Source organism: Dunckerocampus dactyliophorus, chromosome 18, assembly GCF_027744805.1.
Source record: "Dunckerocampus dactyliophorus isolate RoL2022-P2 chromosome 18, RoL_Ddac_1.1, whole genome shotgun sequence".
Taxonomy (NCBI): domain Eukaryota; kingdom Metazoa; phylum Chordata; class Actinopteri; order Syngnathiformes; family Syngnathidae; genus Dunckerocampus; species Dunckerocampus dactyliophorus.
Genome location: NC_072836.1, coordinates 19,104,551 through 19,120,057, shown reverse-complemented (window position 1 = coordinate 19,120,057; position 15,507 = coordinate 19,104,551). Strand labels below are relative to the sequence as shown.

General features: G+C 42.2%; 1 protein-coding gene across 11 annotated transcripts in view; it reads left to right on the top strand.

Annotated features, from left to right (window-relative positions):
• The window catches only part of usp7 (ubiquitin specific peptidase 7 (herpes virus-associated)), a 39,267-nt gene extending 23,903 nt beyond the window's left edge, over positions 1–15,364 (top strand). For 4 of the 11 annotated variants that reach the window (XM_054760409.1, XM_054760406.1, XM_054760408.1 and 1 more), the window contains exons 16-31: positions 380–514; positions 601–702; positions 782–887; positions 1,510–1,602; positions 1,699–1,766; positions 1,959–2,059; positions 2,144–2,297; positions 3,188–3,255; positions 3,505–3,613; positions 4,856–4,933; positions 5,018–5,118; positions 5,218–5,317; positions 5,647–5,766; positions 6,740–6,811; positions 6,901–6,991; positions 13,283–15,362. In XM_054760409.1, coding sequence (XP_054616384.1) covers positions 380–514; positions 601–702; positions 782–887; positions 1,510–1,602; positions 1,699–1,766; positions 1,959–2,059; positions 2,144–2,297; positions 3,188–3,255; positions 3,505–3,613; positions 4,856–4,933; positions 5,018–5,118; positions 5,218–5,317; positions 5,647–5,766; positions 6,740–6,811; positions 6,901–6,991; positions 13,283–13,389 — 1,605 coding nt within the window. In that variant the 3' untranslated portion in view covers positions 13,390–15,362. Of the gene's footprint in view, positions 1–379; positions 515–600; positions 703–781; positions 888–1,509; positions 1,603–1,698; positions 1,767–1,958; positions 2,060–2,143; positions 2,298–3,187; positions 3,256–3,504; positions 3,614–4,855; positions 4,934–5,017; positions 5,119–5,217; positions 5,318–5,646; positions 5,767–6,739; positions 6,812–6,900; positions 6,992–13,282 lie in introns of all 11 variants that reach the window. The other 7 variants (XM_054760403.1, XM_054760411.1, XM_054760410.1 and 4 more) reach the window with 5 other exon arrangements.
• Positions 15,365–15,507: the final 143 nt, after the last annotated feature.

Genomic DNA, 15,507 nt, shown 5'->3' with positions numbered 1-15,507 from the left:
AGGGATACAGGGGTCTGATAACTTGGTAAATATAGCCAAAAAGTTGCTAAATTGGCAACACCCATCCACACAGCTTTGTCTTTGTATTCTGTCAGACATGTATCTGTGGCGGTCCAAATTTATTTGTGGTGATCTTCCACAAACACTGCAGTGGTTAAGGTGATAGCAAGTGAAGCACATAGTGTGTCTCCAGTATGTGGTGTTTGGGATTTAGTTGTGATTTAAATGCTTTATTGTATATAATAAGTTTTGTTCGGTCCAGTCTCTGTAGGAAAGAAAATGGTCATGATGGGATGAAAAGGGGCTCATTCCACAGTTGCATCTGCAGGGTTAAGTCTACAAGATTGCATACAACCCAAGTTGTTCTTCCTGTGCACAGATGGTGACGGAGGATCAGTTCTGTGGTCATCAGGGGAATGACATGTATGATGAGGAGAAGGTGAAGTACACGGTCTTCAAAGTCTTGAAGAGCTCTACGCTGCAAGAGTTTGTTCAGAACCTCTCCCAGACCATGGTGAGAAAACACCTCTCACGTCAACCTGTCATTGTTTGTTACAAATGGAAGGTGGTGTGAAAGTGAGCTGTGTGATGTGCTTGCAGGGTTTCCCGCAGGAGCAGATGAGGTTGTGGCCCATGCAAGCCCGTAGCAACGGAACTAAGCGACCCGCTATGCTCGACTACGAGGCTGACTGCAACAAGTCTGTGAGTGATTGCGTTTAAATTGAGGGTATTTGTATATTTTGCTGTCTTTGCCTTGTCTATTATTTCTTTACTTTTTTAGATGATTGGCTTGAGTGACAATGAGAATCCATGGACAATATTCCTGGAGACCGTGGATGCCGAGCTAGCAGCCAGTGGGGCCACGTTACCCAAGTTTGACAAAGATCGTAAGTAACACAATGTGGTGACGTGTGCCTTGATACTTCCAATGCTCATGCTCTGAAATGTGTTCTCAAATCAAAATACCCATACTTTTGATACTTCAGTCATTTGAGGTAATGTTTTCCTGTTGAAAGGATGATTGATTGTGAACCGAGCCATGTGTGAATTGTGAATAGTTTTCATTCTTATAGTAATTTCTTTGGTGTTATTTTACTTTCTTTTTATATCATTTGATACCATTTTCACCTTTTGATTTGTTTTTAATTATTATTTTTGCCCTGTTTTTTCTGTTATCTTAACTTAGCTATACTGTAAATCACCCTGCTACCACAATATACTTGAGGCTTTAGAATAAATGACTTAAATTAATATTTTGTAATTATATTAATAAAATGAGCAGTCTTTATGCTATGATATGAAATCGGAACACAAGGCAGTCCATGCTCTGTCCCACTGGTTTTAATTTTGCCGCTAGATACTGATGCTTTTTAACTTCAAATGGAGGAAATTAAATCCATGTTGGTCGAACTACTGTCATGTTAACTTGTCATGTGTAGCTTGTGTTGGAACACATTTTAGCCCCTGTGATGAAATAAAACACCATCAACATTGTGGAATCTCTTTCAGATGATGTCATGTTGTTCTTGAAGATGTATGACCCAAAAACGAGGAGCTTAAATTATTGTGGACATATCTACACGCCTATATCCTGCAAAATAAGTAAGTATTGGCAAAGTCTATGTAGCAGCACAAATGATGAAAAATACATGAAAAAACAAGTGTAAATGTTATTTCTGCTCATCTCCCTGTAACTAGGAGACCTGCTGCCAGTCATGTGTGAGCGAGCAGGGTTTCAGCAGGAAACTAGCCTTATCCTCTATGAGGTGATCTATTTCTGTAGCATGCACTCGTTGGCACATTCCACCACCTCTTTTCTCACTCCTCTGCTCCTTTCATGCAAGCAGTCTCTCACAAGCTTCTCTTTTATAGCGTCTGGTTTTCTCACTTACAGCACACAGCTTGACTTTGTAGTTTTAACGCACTACGTGTCCCACAATCCCATTTGTGCATTACAGGAAGTAAAGCCCAACCTAACAGAGCGCATACAGGACTATGACGTCTCCCTTGACAAGGCCCTGGATGAGCTCATGGACGGGGACATCATTGTCTTCCAGAAGTAAGCGGCGCCGTGTTTGAAACCAACAAAGAAATGCACGCGTTGTGCTGTCTTGATTTCCTCCGCTGTCCTCGGCTCATGCAGGGACGACCCAGAGAACGACAGCAGTGAGCTGCCAACGGCCAAGGAATATTTCCGGGATCTGTACTACAGAGTGGATGTCATCTTTTGCGACAAGACCATCCACAACGACCCGGGCTTCGTGGTCACGCTCTCTAACCGCATGAACTATTTTCAGGTATGGCTCATCTGATGTATGGTGCTCGTTTTGGATGTCCTGAAATCCATCGGCGTGATGCGTTAGAGGCAAAAGGCGTCTCCCTGTCATTGTTATTGGGGAAGTGAAAAGAGGCCATGTTGAAAGGCCACTGCGCTGTGGCTCATTACTGTGCCGTGAGTGCCGTCGTAAATGATGCAATTTCACTTGAAGGGACTCAAGATTACAACCCCCCCCAACCAAAAAGTCTAACAACCACCACCCCCGAGCATGTTACCAATGATTTGATGTTTTTATTAATTAAAAATGTTTAAATGTAACAATATAAAATTATACTAATAAATTAAAAAGAAAATACATTTTATATTTAACTTAAAAAAGAGAAAATGTCTATTTTTCACAATTACAAAATAAACTGCATTAAAATTGCTTTTCGAGCCTAATGAGATGACTGCTAATGTGTACGTGTCTGGAGCGTGCATGCGCACACACTAATAGAAAAGCGGTCTCAGAAGCAACCAATAATTTGCAGTCATTTTGCTGTAACATTAGGCAGGTATACACTAAATGATAGCTGACATCAATAGCTAAACTGCCAAATCGCTATCATTAGCTGACAATGAGCATAACTACTACGCATGTGTGTTACGTAGGGCGTGGCTTACGTGCTTGGAGCACGAAGAAGGCGAGACAAAGTGCTTGCAGTCGTGACAAGGGCACTTTTAATTGGTCTGAAAATTATTTGTTTACAACAAAATAAAGTACCAATGCCAGTGACGTAACAATTGCGCTAGATGGCAACATGTGTATCCACCTGTTGCCATTCATACATCTGCATTTGCAATGTGCCTCGACTTGATAAAGGTTGGGAAACACTGATTTAAAGTATAAACATTTTGTTGTTTTGCCAGGTGGCTAAGACGGTAGCGCAGAGACTGAACACGGATCCAATGCTGCTGCAGTTCTTTAAGTCACAGGGGTAGGAGGCTTGTCTCATACACACACACACACACAATAGTGGCCTGCATGTGCTCTCATTATCATGGAGTCCGTATAGTAGAAATGTTGCATAACCTGTCCCCCCCCACCTTATTTTGTTGTCTCCCCTCTTCCTCCCGCCTCTTTCTTCTTCTGCCTTCCTTGCCTCCCCCTTGCTCCTCCTCCTGCCTCCTTTTTCTCCTCCCCTGTTTCTGCATCCTCCCCCCCTGCCTGGTGGTGTGGTGGCCAGGTACAGGGACGGTCCAGGGAATCCTCTCAGACACAACTATGAGGGAACACTCCGGGACCTGCTGCAATTCTTTAAGCCCCGGCAGCCCAAGAAACTGTACTATCAGCAGGTGAGATGTGTTCTTGGTTTTCTTGCTCTTCGTATTTATAGTTAGGTTTCACATTCAGTCTCAAGTGGACTTTATACCAAGACTGCTGCTTTCGGCTCAGATTAAAAACCATTCTTGTTGGTCTTCTATATAATTTCTTAGTTTTGTCCTGGGGTCATTCAGCAAGAATGTACAGTAATCCCTCATTTATTGCGGTTAATTGGTTCCGCAAAGTAAGATTCCTTATATATAACTGGAGTATTGTCATTGTTGGAGCATAGAAAATCCATTTACCACCTTGTAAATATGGGATTAACATGATTACAACCCTCTAGACATTAAATAACACCCATATAGTCACCTTTACACTCGCATTACACAATACAGCAGACGTAATAAGAGAAAATAATCCATTTTAGACATAAATGAGACTCGTGCGTATTGCTGTAAATTTGTTCTAGTGCTGAAGTGGAAAAGGAAGCAACATCAAGAGTTCAGAGTTGAGTTTTAGCGCTGGTTTCTGGCCACAACAGTAACCCGTGTTGGGGATTATTGTTCCTGTTGTGAGGTCATTTTAAACCTGGAATAAAAGCGAGAGGTGCTTTTTTTGTCTCACCAAACATTAAATGAACATTACTGATACCTAGTGACCAGTGTACAATACTACATATCAGTATCTGAACACTTTTTTAATTTTTGTTTTCAAGCATTTTTCTGCTTGAAAATGCTTAATTTAGGCAAAGAATATGTACGGTTTGCTTAAATAGGCATTAACAAATAACAGACTGTATTCAACCACGAAACAGCATGATTTGTTAATTTGTGAAAAACAGAGTGAAGCCGTGAAATTGGAAGTGGCGAGGGATTACTGTACTTTGAGATCAGTTTAACGTTTCCTGAAATGTAGCTCACATTTTTATGCTGCAAGTGCACATGAAGCACAAATGCAAACCCAGCTAACAAAAGCCAAAGGTTGTGTATGTTTCCATAATGTCAGTATTTACTGCACGACACCTCCCACCTTGCTGGTAGAGTTTAGCCCAGGAAAGTGAGAAGTTGAGAAGCTTCTGCTAAATTAAAGCTACTGTTTGTCATTCATGTGCAGCTGCACCGCCCATGTATTCTCACCTGGGGCCTGTTACATTTTGAAATTAGATGAATGACGTTTTCATGACAAACAAGTCCAGCAAACACGTAGAACTGATTATGTGTCACAATATTCATGGTTTTGTGTCTTATTTCTGTTTGTTCGCACACGCACAGTTGAAAATGAAGATCACCGACTTTGAGAACAGGAGGAGCTTTAAATCCATATGGCTCAACACCCAGTTCAGAGAGGAGGTAAACACCCCAGAACATGTATGACCACGCTGGATGCTCGCACATAACCCGCATGTGTGACCTGTACACTTGTGCTCGCTGCAGGAGATCACCCTCTATCCTGACAAGCACGGCTGTGTTCGGGACCTGTTGGATGAATGTAAAAAGGCAGTGGAGCTCTCTGAAAAAGGCTCTGAGAAGCTCAGGTATTTGTCCTGCTTGAGTGTCTTTCTCTCCTGTTTGGTGTGTGCGTGTGAATCCAAGAGCCTGAACAACTTCCTCCTTGCCTCTCCCCCCTCTCACAGGCTGTTAGAGATAGTAAGCTATAAAATCATCGGGGTTCACCAGGAGGACGAGCTTCTAGAATGTTTATCTCCGGCTGCCAGTCGCACCTTCAGAATAGAGGTAAGTGTGGATGTCAGGGGTCCAACGTCTGTTTGGGCTTTGCTTCTTATTGCAAAGTCTCCACATGGCATACCAAGGCACTTGTTTGCACAAATATACACTTGTTTTTTCCTACTCAAATATTCCTCCTTTGCCATGGACATCTCTTAGTAGTATCAACAGTACTACAAAAACAATGTGTCATGCGGATGGCGGTATTGGATGACGCATGCTAATGGAAGCATTTCTAACTTGCACACTACAAATTGCTATGGTATGCTGTGATGTCGTCTAGCTATAAGAGGTGACAACTACCACTGCTCAAACTCTTGCTGGTCTTCCTCATCCAGGAGATTCCTATGGACCAGGTGGATCTGGACAAGGACAGTGAACTGCTCATCCCAGTCGCTCATTTTCACAAGGAGGTCTTCGGCACGTTTGGGATCCCATTTTTGCTCAAAATCAGACAGGTGTGTGTGCGCCCGTGTTTTGTGTCGCTATATTTAGGGAGTATTCGGACCCCACTGGATTCTATTTAAAAAAAAAAAAAAAAAAAAAAAAAAAGGGAAAAGCGACAGATCTAGCAACTTTTTCTGGTTGTATTGGACACTTTTGGAGACTCTAACATAAAAGCACGTATGCTCTTAATGAGCTGCTGGTCCCCCTCCCTGAAAGCATGTACTCAAGCAGTCTTGCTTGTGACAGGAAAAAAAAAAAAAACTCAATTCAGTCGTCCCTCGTTATATCGCTCCCTCACTAAATCTGATTTTTCCAAAAAATAATAATAAATGATTGCTGTTTCTTGGTTGACTATGGCCTATTAGTCAAATATTGAAAGACAAGTATTGTGGTGACTAAGCATCAGTAATGTTCCCTTGTTGCGACATGAGGTTAGATTACCTTACATGGAGGACCTGCCAATGCTGAGATCATGTGGGGCGTTTTAAGTGGGAATAAGTAAATTGGAGAGGACAACTAGTTAGCTCGATAGTTTGCTATGTTAGCAACGACTGTTATGTCGCTGCAGTGATACCGTAGCGTAAGCAAAGAATGAGTGTAAAAGTGACTATTGGGGTTATTTTATGTCTACAGGGCTCTAGTAATGTTAAAACCCGTATTATAGAAAGTCAAACAGAACCAGGAGAATATTCTCTTCATATTGAATACTATTTTGCAGGAATTCACTTATCGCCGTCGAGTCCAGAACTACTTAAACACAATAAATGAGGGATGACTGTATTATTTGTATTTCTAAGCATATTTGTTTTGCTTTTCATGTTTTTGCTTGCTTTTTGTCTCCCGCAGCATCCATAAATAAAGCACATGCATCATGGCCAATTTGGCAAATTAGACGACAGTGTCACCTACCCCCACCCCACTGCCCTGCCCCACACCATCGTATCATACCTTGTTTCTCACCTCTATGCTTGCCTCTACCATCAGGGAGAGTCTTTTCGGGAGGTGATGAGGAGGATCCAAACTATGTTGGATATCCAGGAGAAAGAGTTTGAAAAGGTGATGATACACACACGTGATATTTGTGATATCTGCAAGTGGCCATCATCCCGTTTCTAACACGCTCCGGTCTTAACTCCCTCCTGCAGTTCAAGTTTGCGATTGTGATGATGGGTCGGCATCAGTACATCACCGAAGATGAGTACGAGGTCAACCTAAAGGACTTTGAACCACAGCCAGGTATGGACCCCCTTTAGATAGATACCACAACACATTAGGGTTTCTGCTTATGCTGGTTTTCCAAGTGTTCGATTCATATGTGGTATCTGTTTACATGCATACCTGTTTGCATTGCATCACCCGTCCATGTAGGTTTAAACCCCCCAAGGCCTGTCTTCAATAATAACTGGTAGATTACAATATCATAGAGGAGGATATCATTTCTTGGCTGCTCGACAGTTTACTCCGCGGGGTCCATCTCTCGTGTGTGAGTGACAGGAAGAAAAGCACTGACCGGCTTGTTTGGCGCGCCACCTCTTTGCTTGCATGTATAAATCTACAGGTGTCCCGATAGAGCTTTTTTCCACTCCTGACGTGATAACGATATTGCAGCTCAGCGTATCAGCCAATATTGATCCAAACTGATATCAACACTCTACTGCAGCATCTTTTTTTTTTTATCAGAAATATTTTTATTGAATTTTGACAAAGTAAAAAACAAATGCACACAATGTTTGCTGGTAGTTTAGGCAGAGAACGAGAGTGTGAGAAAACAAAAACAAAAACAGCAAAATAACAAACAAAAAACCCCAACACAAAAACACCCACAATGTAAGCCACACACAGCCCAAAAAGACAGAGGTCCGAGTTTGGTAGGACAACCAAATGCAAAACAACCAAAGCAAATACACAAGTGAGTTAAACGACAGATGACAGCAAATAGGCCAGAGCGGGAAAGCTATTGGGGAACTCAGGTAAATTTAAAGTTGTGGAAATATACTAAGAAAGGTCCCCAGACATTTTGGAATTTTTCTTTGGCATTACAAATTGAGTAATGAATTTTCTCCAGATTTAAACAAGACATGACATCTCTCAGCCACTGAGCGTGGGTGGGCGGAGCGGCATCCTTCCACTTTAACAGAATTGCCCGTCTGGCCAAGAGGGAGGCAAAAGACAAACTTCGTTGTCGTGTGGGGGTCAAACGCAAGTCGGGTTCACCTGTGGTGCCAAACAGTGCTATTAAAGGGTTGGGTTGCAAGGGTAAATTGCTAATTACAGAAAGTGTCTGAAAGACTTCCCTCCAATACTTCTCCAGACTAGGACAAGACCAAAACATGTGGATAAGTGTGGCATCCTCCCTCTTACACTTGTCACAACAGGGATCCACCTCTGGATAAATACGGGCTAGTTTGGATTTTGACATATGAGTCCTGTGTACAACTTTAAATTGTAGCAAGCTATGGCGGGCACAAATAGAGGTTGAATTGATCATTTTAAAGATTGTATGCCACATGTCACCTGTCAAAGACATATTTAGGTCTTGCTCCCATGCTGTTTTAATGTTAGTAAGAGAGGTCTGTCTTATGTCCAACAGTTTAACATAAACAGTAGAAATTAACCCCTTACGTGATGGTTGCAAGTCCAGAAGTGCATCAACAATGTTCGTACCAGGAATCTCAGGGAAATTTGGTAATCGACTGTAAACATAGTGCCTAACCTGAAAGTACCGAAAGAGATGGGACTTTGGAAGATTATATTGTTCCGTTAATTGCTGGAATGACATGAACGTATTATCGATAAACAGGTCTCGGAGACACAATATGCCTCGTCTACGCCACTCCCGGAACCCCAGATCCAGCAAGGAAGGTTGGAAAAGATGATTGTCTGAAATGGGGCTAAAAAGGCAGAGATCTTCAAAACCAAAATGTCTCCTAAACTGGGCCCACACCCTCAACGTATGCCAGACCACCGGATTATCAATACGTTTGCTTGACGGAAAAGGGAGTGCAGATCCAAGTAACGCTAGAATAGAAACATTTTTAGCCACATTCAACTCCATCTCCACCCATAAAGGCCGGTCTGGACGGTACTGATAGTATGACCAGAATATGACCCATCGAATATTGGCTGCCCAATAATAACAGCGAAAGTTAGGCAACGCCATCCCACCCTCTTGCTTAGGTTTTTGTAGATGGATTTTATTCAACCTAGGACGCTTGCCCTTCCAAATATAGGAAGATATGACTGAGTCCAAAGTATCAAAAAAAGACTTTGGGATGAAGATTGGGATGGATTGAAAAAAATATAGAAATTTGGGAAGAATGGTCATTTTAATGGAGTTGATTCGACCGGCCAAAGTAGTGGAAAGTGGCGACCACTGCGTCAGACACTGCCTCGTGTGGTTTAATAGACTCAAAAAATTTTCTTTGAAAAGACTCTTATGTTTTTTTGTAACTGTGATGCCCAAATAAGTAAATTTATTTTCCACAATCTTAAAAGGAAACGATGCGTACACTGATGCTGGCGCCCCCTCATTGACAGGTAAAATTTCTGATTTATTCAGATTAAGTTTATATCCTGAGAACTGACCGAAATTCTTCAGAAGCAGTAGCAAAGCAGGTAAAGATCTGTCTGGATGTGAAATGAAGCTTAATAAGTCATCTGCATATAGCGCCACCTTGTGCTGTACTCCATTCCTCCAAATGCCAGATATGTTGTCACAGCTGCGAATTGCTATGGCAAGGGGTTCTATGGCCAAATCAAACAATAAGGGACTTAAAGGACAACCTTGTCTCGTTCCCCGGTAAAGATTAAATGGTTGTGACACCTGAGAATTAGTGAGGACGGAAGCAGTGGGACATAAGTAGAGTAATTTTATCCAGGTAATGAAATTTGCACCAAAGCCGAATTTGTGTAAGACCGCAAATAAATATGGCCACTCTATACGGTCAAAGGCCTTCTCCGCGTCTAAAGATAGCACACATTCCATGGACCCATCAGAAGGGAGGTACAAGATGTCAAACAACCGGCGCATATTGAAATTAGAATATCGATTTTTTACAAAGCCCGTTTGGTCATCTGATATAACCAGGGGTAAAATGTCCTCCAATCTTTTGGCCATTATCTTGGCCAGAATTTTAGCATCCACGTTTAGTAATGAAATTGGCCTATATGAGGAGCACTCTGAAGGGTCCTTGTCTTTTTTCCCAATAAGGGTGATACATGCTTCATAAAATGAAGCTGGAAAGGTACCGCGCCTGAATGAGTCGGACAGCACAGTACTCAACTGTACGGAGAGAGATTGGGAAAAAGCCTTAAAAAATTCTGCAGGAAAACCATCCGGACCTGGAGACTTCCCAGACTGGAGTGATGAAATAGCTTGTGCAATCTCCTCCTTTGTTATAGGTCTGTCAAGTCTACTTTTACTATCGAAAGGAATCTTGGGGATGTCTAATTGGTTCAGAAAAACGTTCATGAGTGCCGAGTTATTTGATTCAGAGGCATAAAGCTGAGAAAAGTAATTTCTGAATGTTTGATTTATTCTTTCATGATCTGAAGTAAAATTCCCATCCTCCATTTTGATCTTTACAATGTGTCCCTTAACTTTAGTACCTCTCAACTGGTTTGCCAATAGCTTCCCTGCTTTCTCACCATGAACATAAAACAGAGTCTTACTTGCAGAAAGTTGACGCTCAGCGATGTAAGTTGAAGCCAGATTAAATTGAGTTTGGAGTTCTACACGCCTTTTGTATAAATCGGGATTCGTAGATTGAGAATACTGATGATCCAATTTCTTAATCTTATCTGCCAATTCTAGTCGCTCTTGGTGGGCCTCCTTTTTCATTTTAACAGAGTAAGAGATAATTTGACCCCTTATATAAGCCTTAAAAGTATCCCAAACTACTAAGCTAGATATATCTGGGGAGGAATTTGTCTGGAAAAAAAACAATATTTGCTCTTCGATAAATTTCACAAAATCGCTCTCAGAAAGAAGAGTTGAATTGAAGCGCCAGTGCTTGTTAATCCGAGGGCGATTTGGGAGAGCAAGGGAAAGTACAACTGGGGCATGATCTGATATTACTATACCCTGGTAGGTACATGAGCGAACACATTGCAAAAGATCATTATCAAGGAAAAAATAGTCAATCCTGGTGAAGGTATGGTGAACGTGAGAGAAGAATGAATACTCCCTTTTGTTTGGATGGAGGAGACGCCAGACATCAGAGACACCAGAATTTGATAAAAAGGACTGAATATATGAGGCCGATCTACTGTTTGAAACCGGGTTAGGAGAAGAACGATCTAGCACTGGATCCAAAAAACAATTAAAATCTCCACCTAGTATGAGAGCGTGTGAGCCCAGGTCCGGAAGAAAGGAAAAAAATTGTTCAAAAAAATTCACGTCATCCACATTCGGAGCATAAACATTGGCTAGCACTAACATTTTGTTATAAACCTTCCCTGAGACGATAACGAAACGACCATTCACATCTGATATAACATTGTGATGCACAAAAGGAATGTTTTGGTCAACAAGGATTGAGACCCCCCTGGCCTTTGCTTGAAATGAAGAATGAAAATGCTGGCCCCTCCACTGTGCCATTAAACGTGAACTGTCAGAACCACGAATATGAGTCTCCTGCAAAAACACAAATGCTGCTTTAAGTTGCTTTATATGTGCAAATACCCTCCTTCTTTTAACGGGATGATTTAAACCCTTGACGTTCCAGCTAACAAAATTTAGTGAATCATCCATTATCAATCAAAGGTGCAAGATGGTTAGTATAAAAAGTGCAATACTTGGAACATACAAGGTGAATTAAAACAAAAACTGGCTGTGTGTGGCATATGCAAGTTAACCTCTTCAAAGTAAAACAAAAATCCCACCCCACCTCCCCCAACACGGCTGCCCAAAAACAAAGCAGCAAGCTCTTCAAAACAACCATACTTATTCCAATACAATCTTCCTGTCACTCACGAATCTTCAGCTCCTCTGTAAATTATTAAACAGCACTCAACACTCCTAGGAGCCGGGTCCCTGAAAACCGTCTTGTGTACCTATACAATTGTAGCGGTATGTAAACAAGGTAATACTGGAACTTGAGGTAGAAACTTCCAACGTGAAACAAGGCACTAAGATGTTTCCTTCATAACCAAGTGCGAAAGGGGAAATTCCCTGAAACAAAATAGTGGGACATACTCACATTACAGTGACATCAAGTATAACAAGAGCTATGAAAAAAAAAATGTCCTGTGAATAGCCCGGTAACGGTTACGTCGCTACCAATCACACCTAGGGCACCGTCCACAAAAAAAGTATATTTTAAGATGACTTAGGAAGTCCATCAAGGTATTTCTGCGCCTCGTTAACCGAAGGTAGCCACTTTTTGTCTCCGCCGGGAAGTGTAATACGGAGCCGTGCAGGATACAGAAGCGATGGTCTGAGGCCTCTGTTGTAGAGCTCCGCCATGACATCCCTGTACTCGGCTCGCTGGCCCAGAACTTCAGGACAGTAATCCTCCACCACTCGAATTTGCTGGCCACGGTACTCGAGCTTCCCTCTGCGTCGTGCCTCACGGACCAAAAGGTCCTTGGTTTGGTAGCGGTGTAGACGAATAATAACAGGTCGCGGCCTCTGCCCCTGAGCTGGCTTAGCCATTAGCGACCGGTGGGCTCTGTCAATCTCCGGCGAAGACGGTAGAGTCTCCTCTCCAAAGACCTCGACCAGCAAGTCAGCGAAAAAGGTTGTAGGTCGACCACCTTCCACAGACTCGGGTAAGCCCAAGATTCGAATATTTTGTCTTCTACTTCGGCCTTCGAGGTCAACGACTTTAGCCGAGAGCTTGGTATTGCTCTCCTGCAGGCCAGAGCAAATATTTTCCAATTCCCGCACACGCTGGCTCAGGTCATCTGCTGCCAACTCAAGGGAAGACAGCCGCTGGCCATGTTCACTCACGGTGGCACAAACTTGGTCAAATTTGTTTTCCAGCTGATTAAACGATTCTTTAAAGTCTCCTGCTAGCGACTGTCTGTGTTGGTCAAGTAGCTCGGAGATCGCTTCCATCGTCAGGCTAGTAGGCGAGTCTTTTTTTGCCGCTAGTTTGCCCCGCTGTGATGCCATTTGAAACAAGCCCGGGTAAAGTAGATGTAAACTCTCCAAAAAAGAGCAAAAAGAAACGTCGGAATGAGGAGTGAAAGAGTGAAAATGATAAAATAGAAGCGGAGCTCTCGCTCTTGCGTCTACTCCATGCAACCGTCGACCGGAAGTCCCTGCAGCATCTTTTTTGCTCCCACTCCCATTTCAGCACACATGGGCTCCATCCGGGCGCTGCTCTCCACCATGAATATAACTCTTGATACAACTCTTGATTATGCCAGCGCAAACATAACAGCTCTTATTTACGCAGCCTGTCAGCTATCCTGCCCACACAAACCAGATGACTTGTCACGTGTGCCACGACGAAGCGCTCTGGTGCCCGCATCCTGCTTGTTTCTTACATGTGTCCGTGTCCCTCCCCTCCCGTTCTGCAGGTAACATGTCCCACCCGCGCCCCTGGCTTGGGTTGGATCACTTCAACAAAGCTCCAAAGAGAGGGCGCTACACCTACCTGGAGAAAGCAATCAAAATCCACAACTAAAGCAGCCCGTCCTTCCTTGTTTGGTCCTCCTCCTTCCTCTTACTGCCCCTGCCTTCCTCTCGACCCACTTCACACCATAACTGACTGTAACCAACCGTGTGTGTGTGTGTGTGTGTGTGTGTGTGTGAGAGAGTGTGCTCGACACCCTGCCTGGACCCCTACAAGCGCCACACTGGCACTGTCTTCAGCCGATATCGCTGCAGCTGATGGATCATCCCTTATCAAAGTAAATTGCACCAACCATTCCCCCCACCCTCAGGCCCCTTTTTTCTTTCTTTTTTTTTTTTTTGTTTTTTGTTTTAATTAAGCCAAGCCCTTTCATATTACGAGCCTTTTCATTTCTTTCCCCGGCTTCTCTTAACTGTTGGTTGCCTGTTTTTGTTGCCTGGGAGTGGCAGAAATGGAATTTTAATAAGTGGAGACGTGAGTATAAAATATTATACTATAATGTATATATCTATAAATATACATAACAAAAGTTCTAGACTTAATTCCCCCCACCCACCCCTTCCATATCACGTTTTTCCCGTTTTAGTTTTTTTCCTGTTTTGTTTTGGGTTTGATTTTTTTTTTTTTTTTTTTTTTTTTTTTTTTTTTTTTTTTTTTTTTTTTTTTTTTTTTTAAATGAAGACTTGCTTGAAGAGGCGTCATGCTGCTGTGAGGACAGTTTAATAGAAGTACGTTTGCAAGTACTAACTGACAGGGAGAGGGACGAAGGCCACTTTTGACCAAGAATTTGTCAACAAGAAGAGAAGTGCTGGGAAAGTGGTGGCATCCATCCTCGTTTTGCAAAGCCTCAGTGTGCTTCTTACATTTTCTGCTCCCATCCTTTTTAGTGCAACGAGAAAAAAAAAAAAAAAGTATTTCCACGTTTACGCACAGTTCTTTCTCACTTAGTTTTGTTGGGAGCAAAAATAATTTGTCTTTCTGCAGAACTTGTATTATTATAAAGTAATAAGATTCCAATGCATATGTTTAAAAAAAATAATAAATGGGAAAAAAATGAGGAAGGATTTTGTCTGTATTTCATCTTGCACATTGGTACTTAATGTCAGGGGTTTCTCAGGATTGGTAAAAATGTACATTTTGGCAGTTTGGGCTTCTTTTTGTGAGAAACACAACAGACCAGCGCCGAGTTCGCTTTTCTTAGTCGTTCCTTCTCTGGTACTAAACGAGCGTGGTCTTCTTCCTCCATCCCTCCCATCTCCTTGAGTGAAAGTGTCGCCCCCGCGTGGTTGGGAGCAGTAAGTGCATGGTGCTTGGCAGGGAGCTTGCAGACTTGTACGTAAGAGCTGGCGCGGTTAAGAGGATGGTGTAGAGGCAAAAACCAGCATTGTAGGAAAACACTAATCCCTATGAAATTATTTTTCTTTTGAAAGCACAGATGGAATGCTCCTCTCATAGCGCATAGCGGGCTCTGTAAAGACAACATTTAAGAATTGTATATTTAAAAAAAAAATATGGACATGTAAAATGTAAAGAGGAACACTCGCCTTTGTTGTTGGGTACAGAAGGAGCCGGTTGTTCATATTTCTTGTGTGTAGGCTTTTTTCTTTTTTTTTTTTCTTTTGCGTTCCTGATGTACCATTTGACAATTCTATTGTTACATTTTGGTTTGTTTTCCAAACTAACTGCAACGGGTTTGTCGTGTCTCCAAAAAGTGCAGTGCAAAGATGACCTGCAGAATCACATCTTCATCATTTTGATCTTTTAAAAATTTAAAATCCTCAGTGTAGCAGCAGTGTACGACAAACTATTCCTGTATATTGCCTTTTTGCTGGAAAATGTATGTTGAATAAAATTTTCTACAAAAAAAAAAAACTAATACCCTGCAGCTTCTTCTACGAGCGGTTGACCTCAATGATGAACTTGGGTTGCACGACTAGTGGTCGACACGGGAGTTAAAGGTTGATTACACATTTTCATGGAGAGCTTGGCTGAGGTGGAGGACTGAGACCTAAAGTGATGCGGGGAACGTTACCGCAAGCTCTAAACTTGTTAAATTGCTCCAGCTTTTAAAAAATGCTATTAAAACAAACCCATTGGTGAGTGAGTCACCACTGTCACTACCCTTTTGCTATAATACATTTTAATATTGCTCAGTTTTGTGGACAAAAA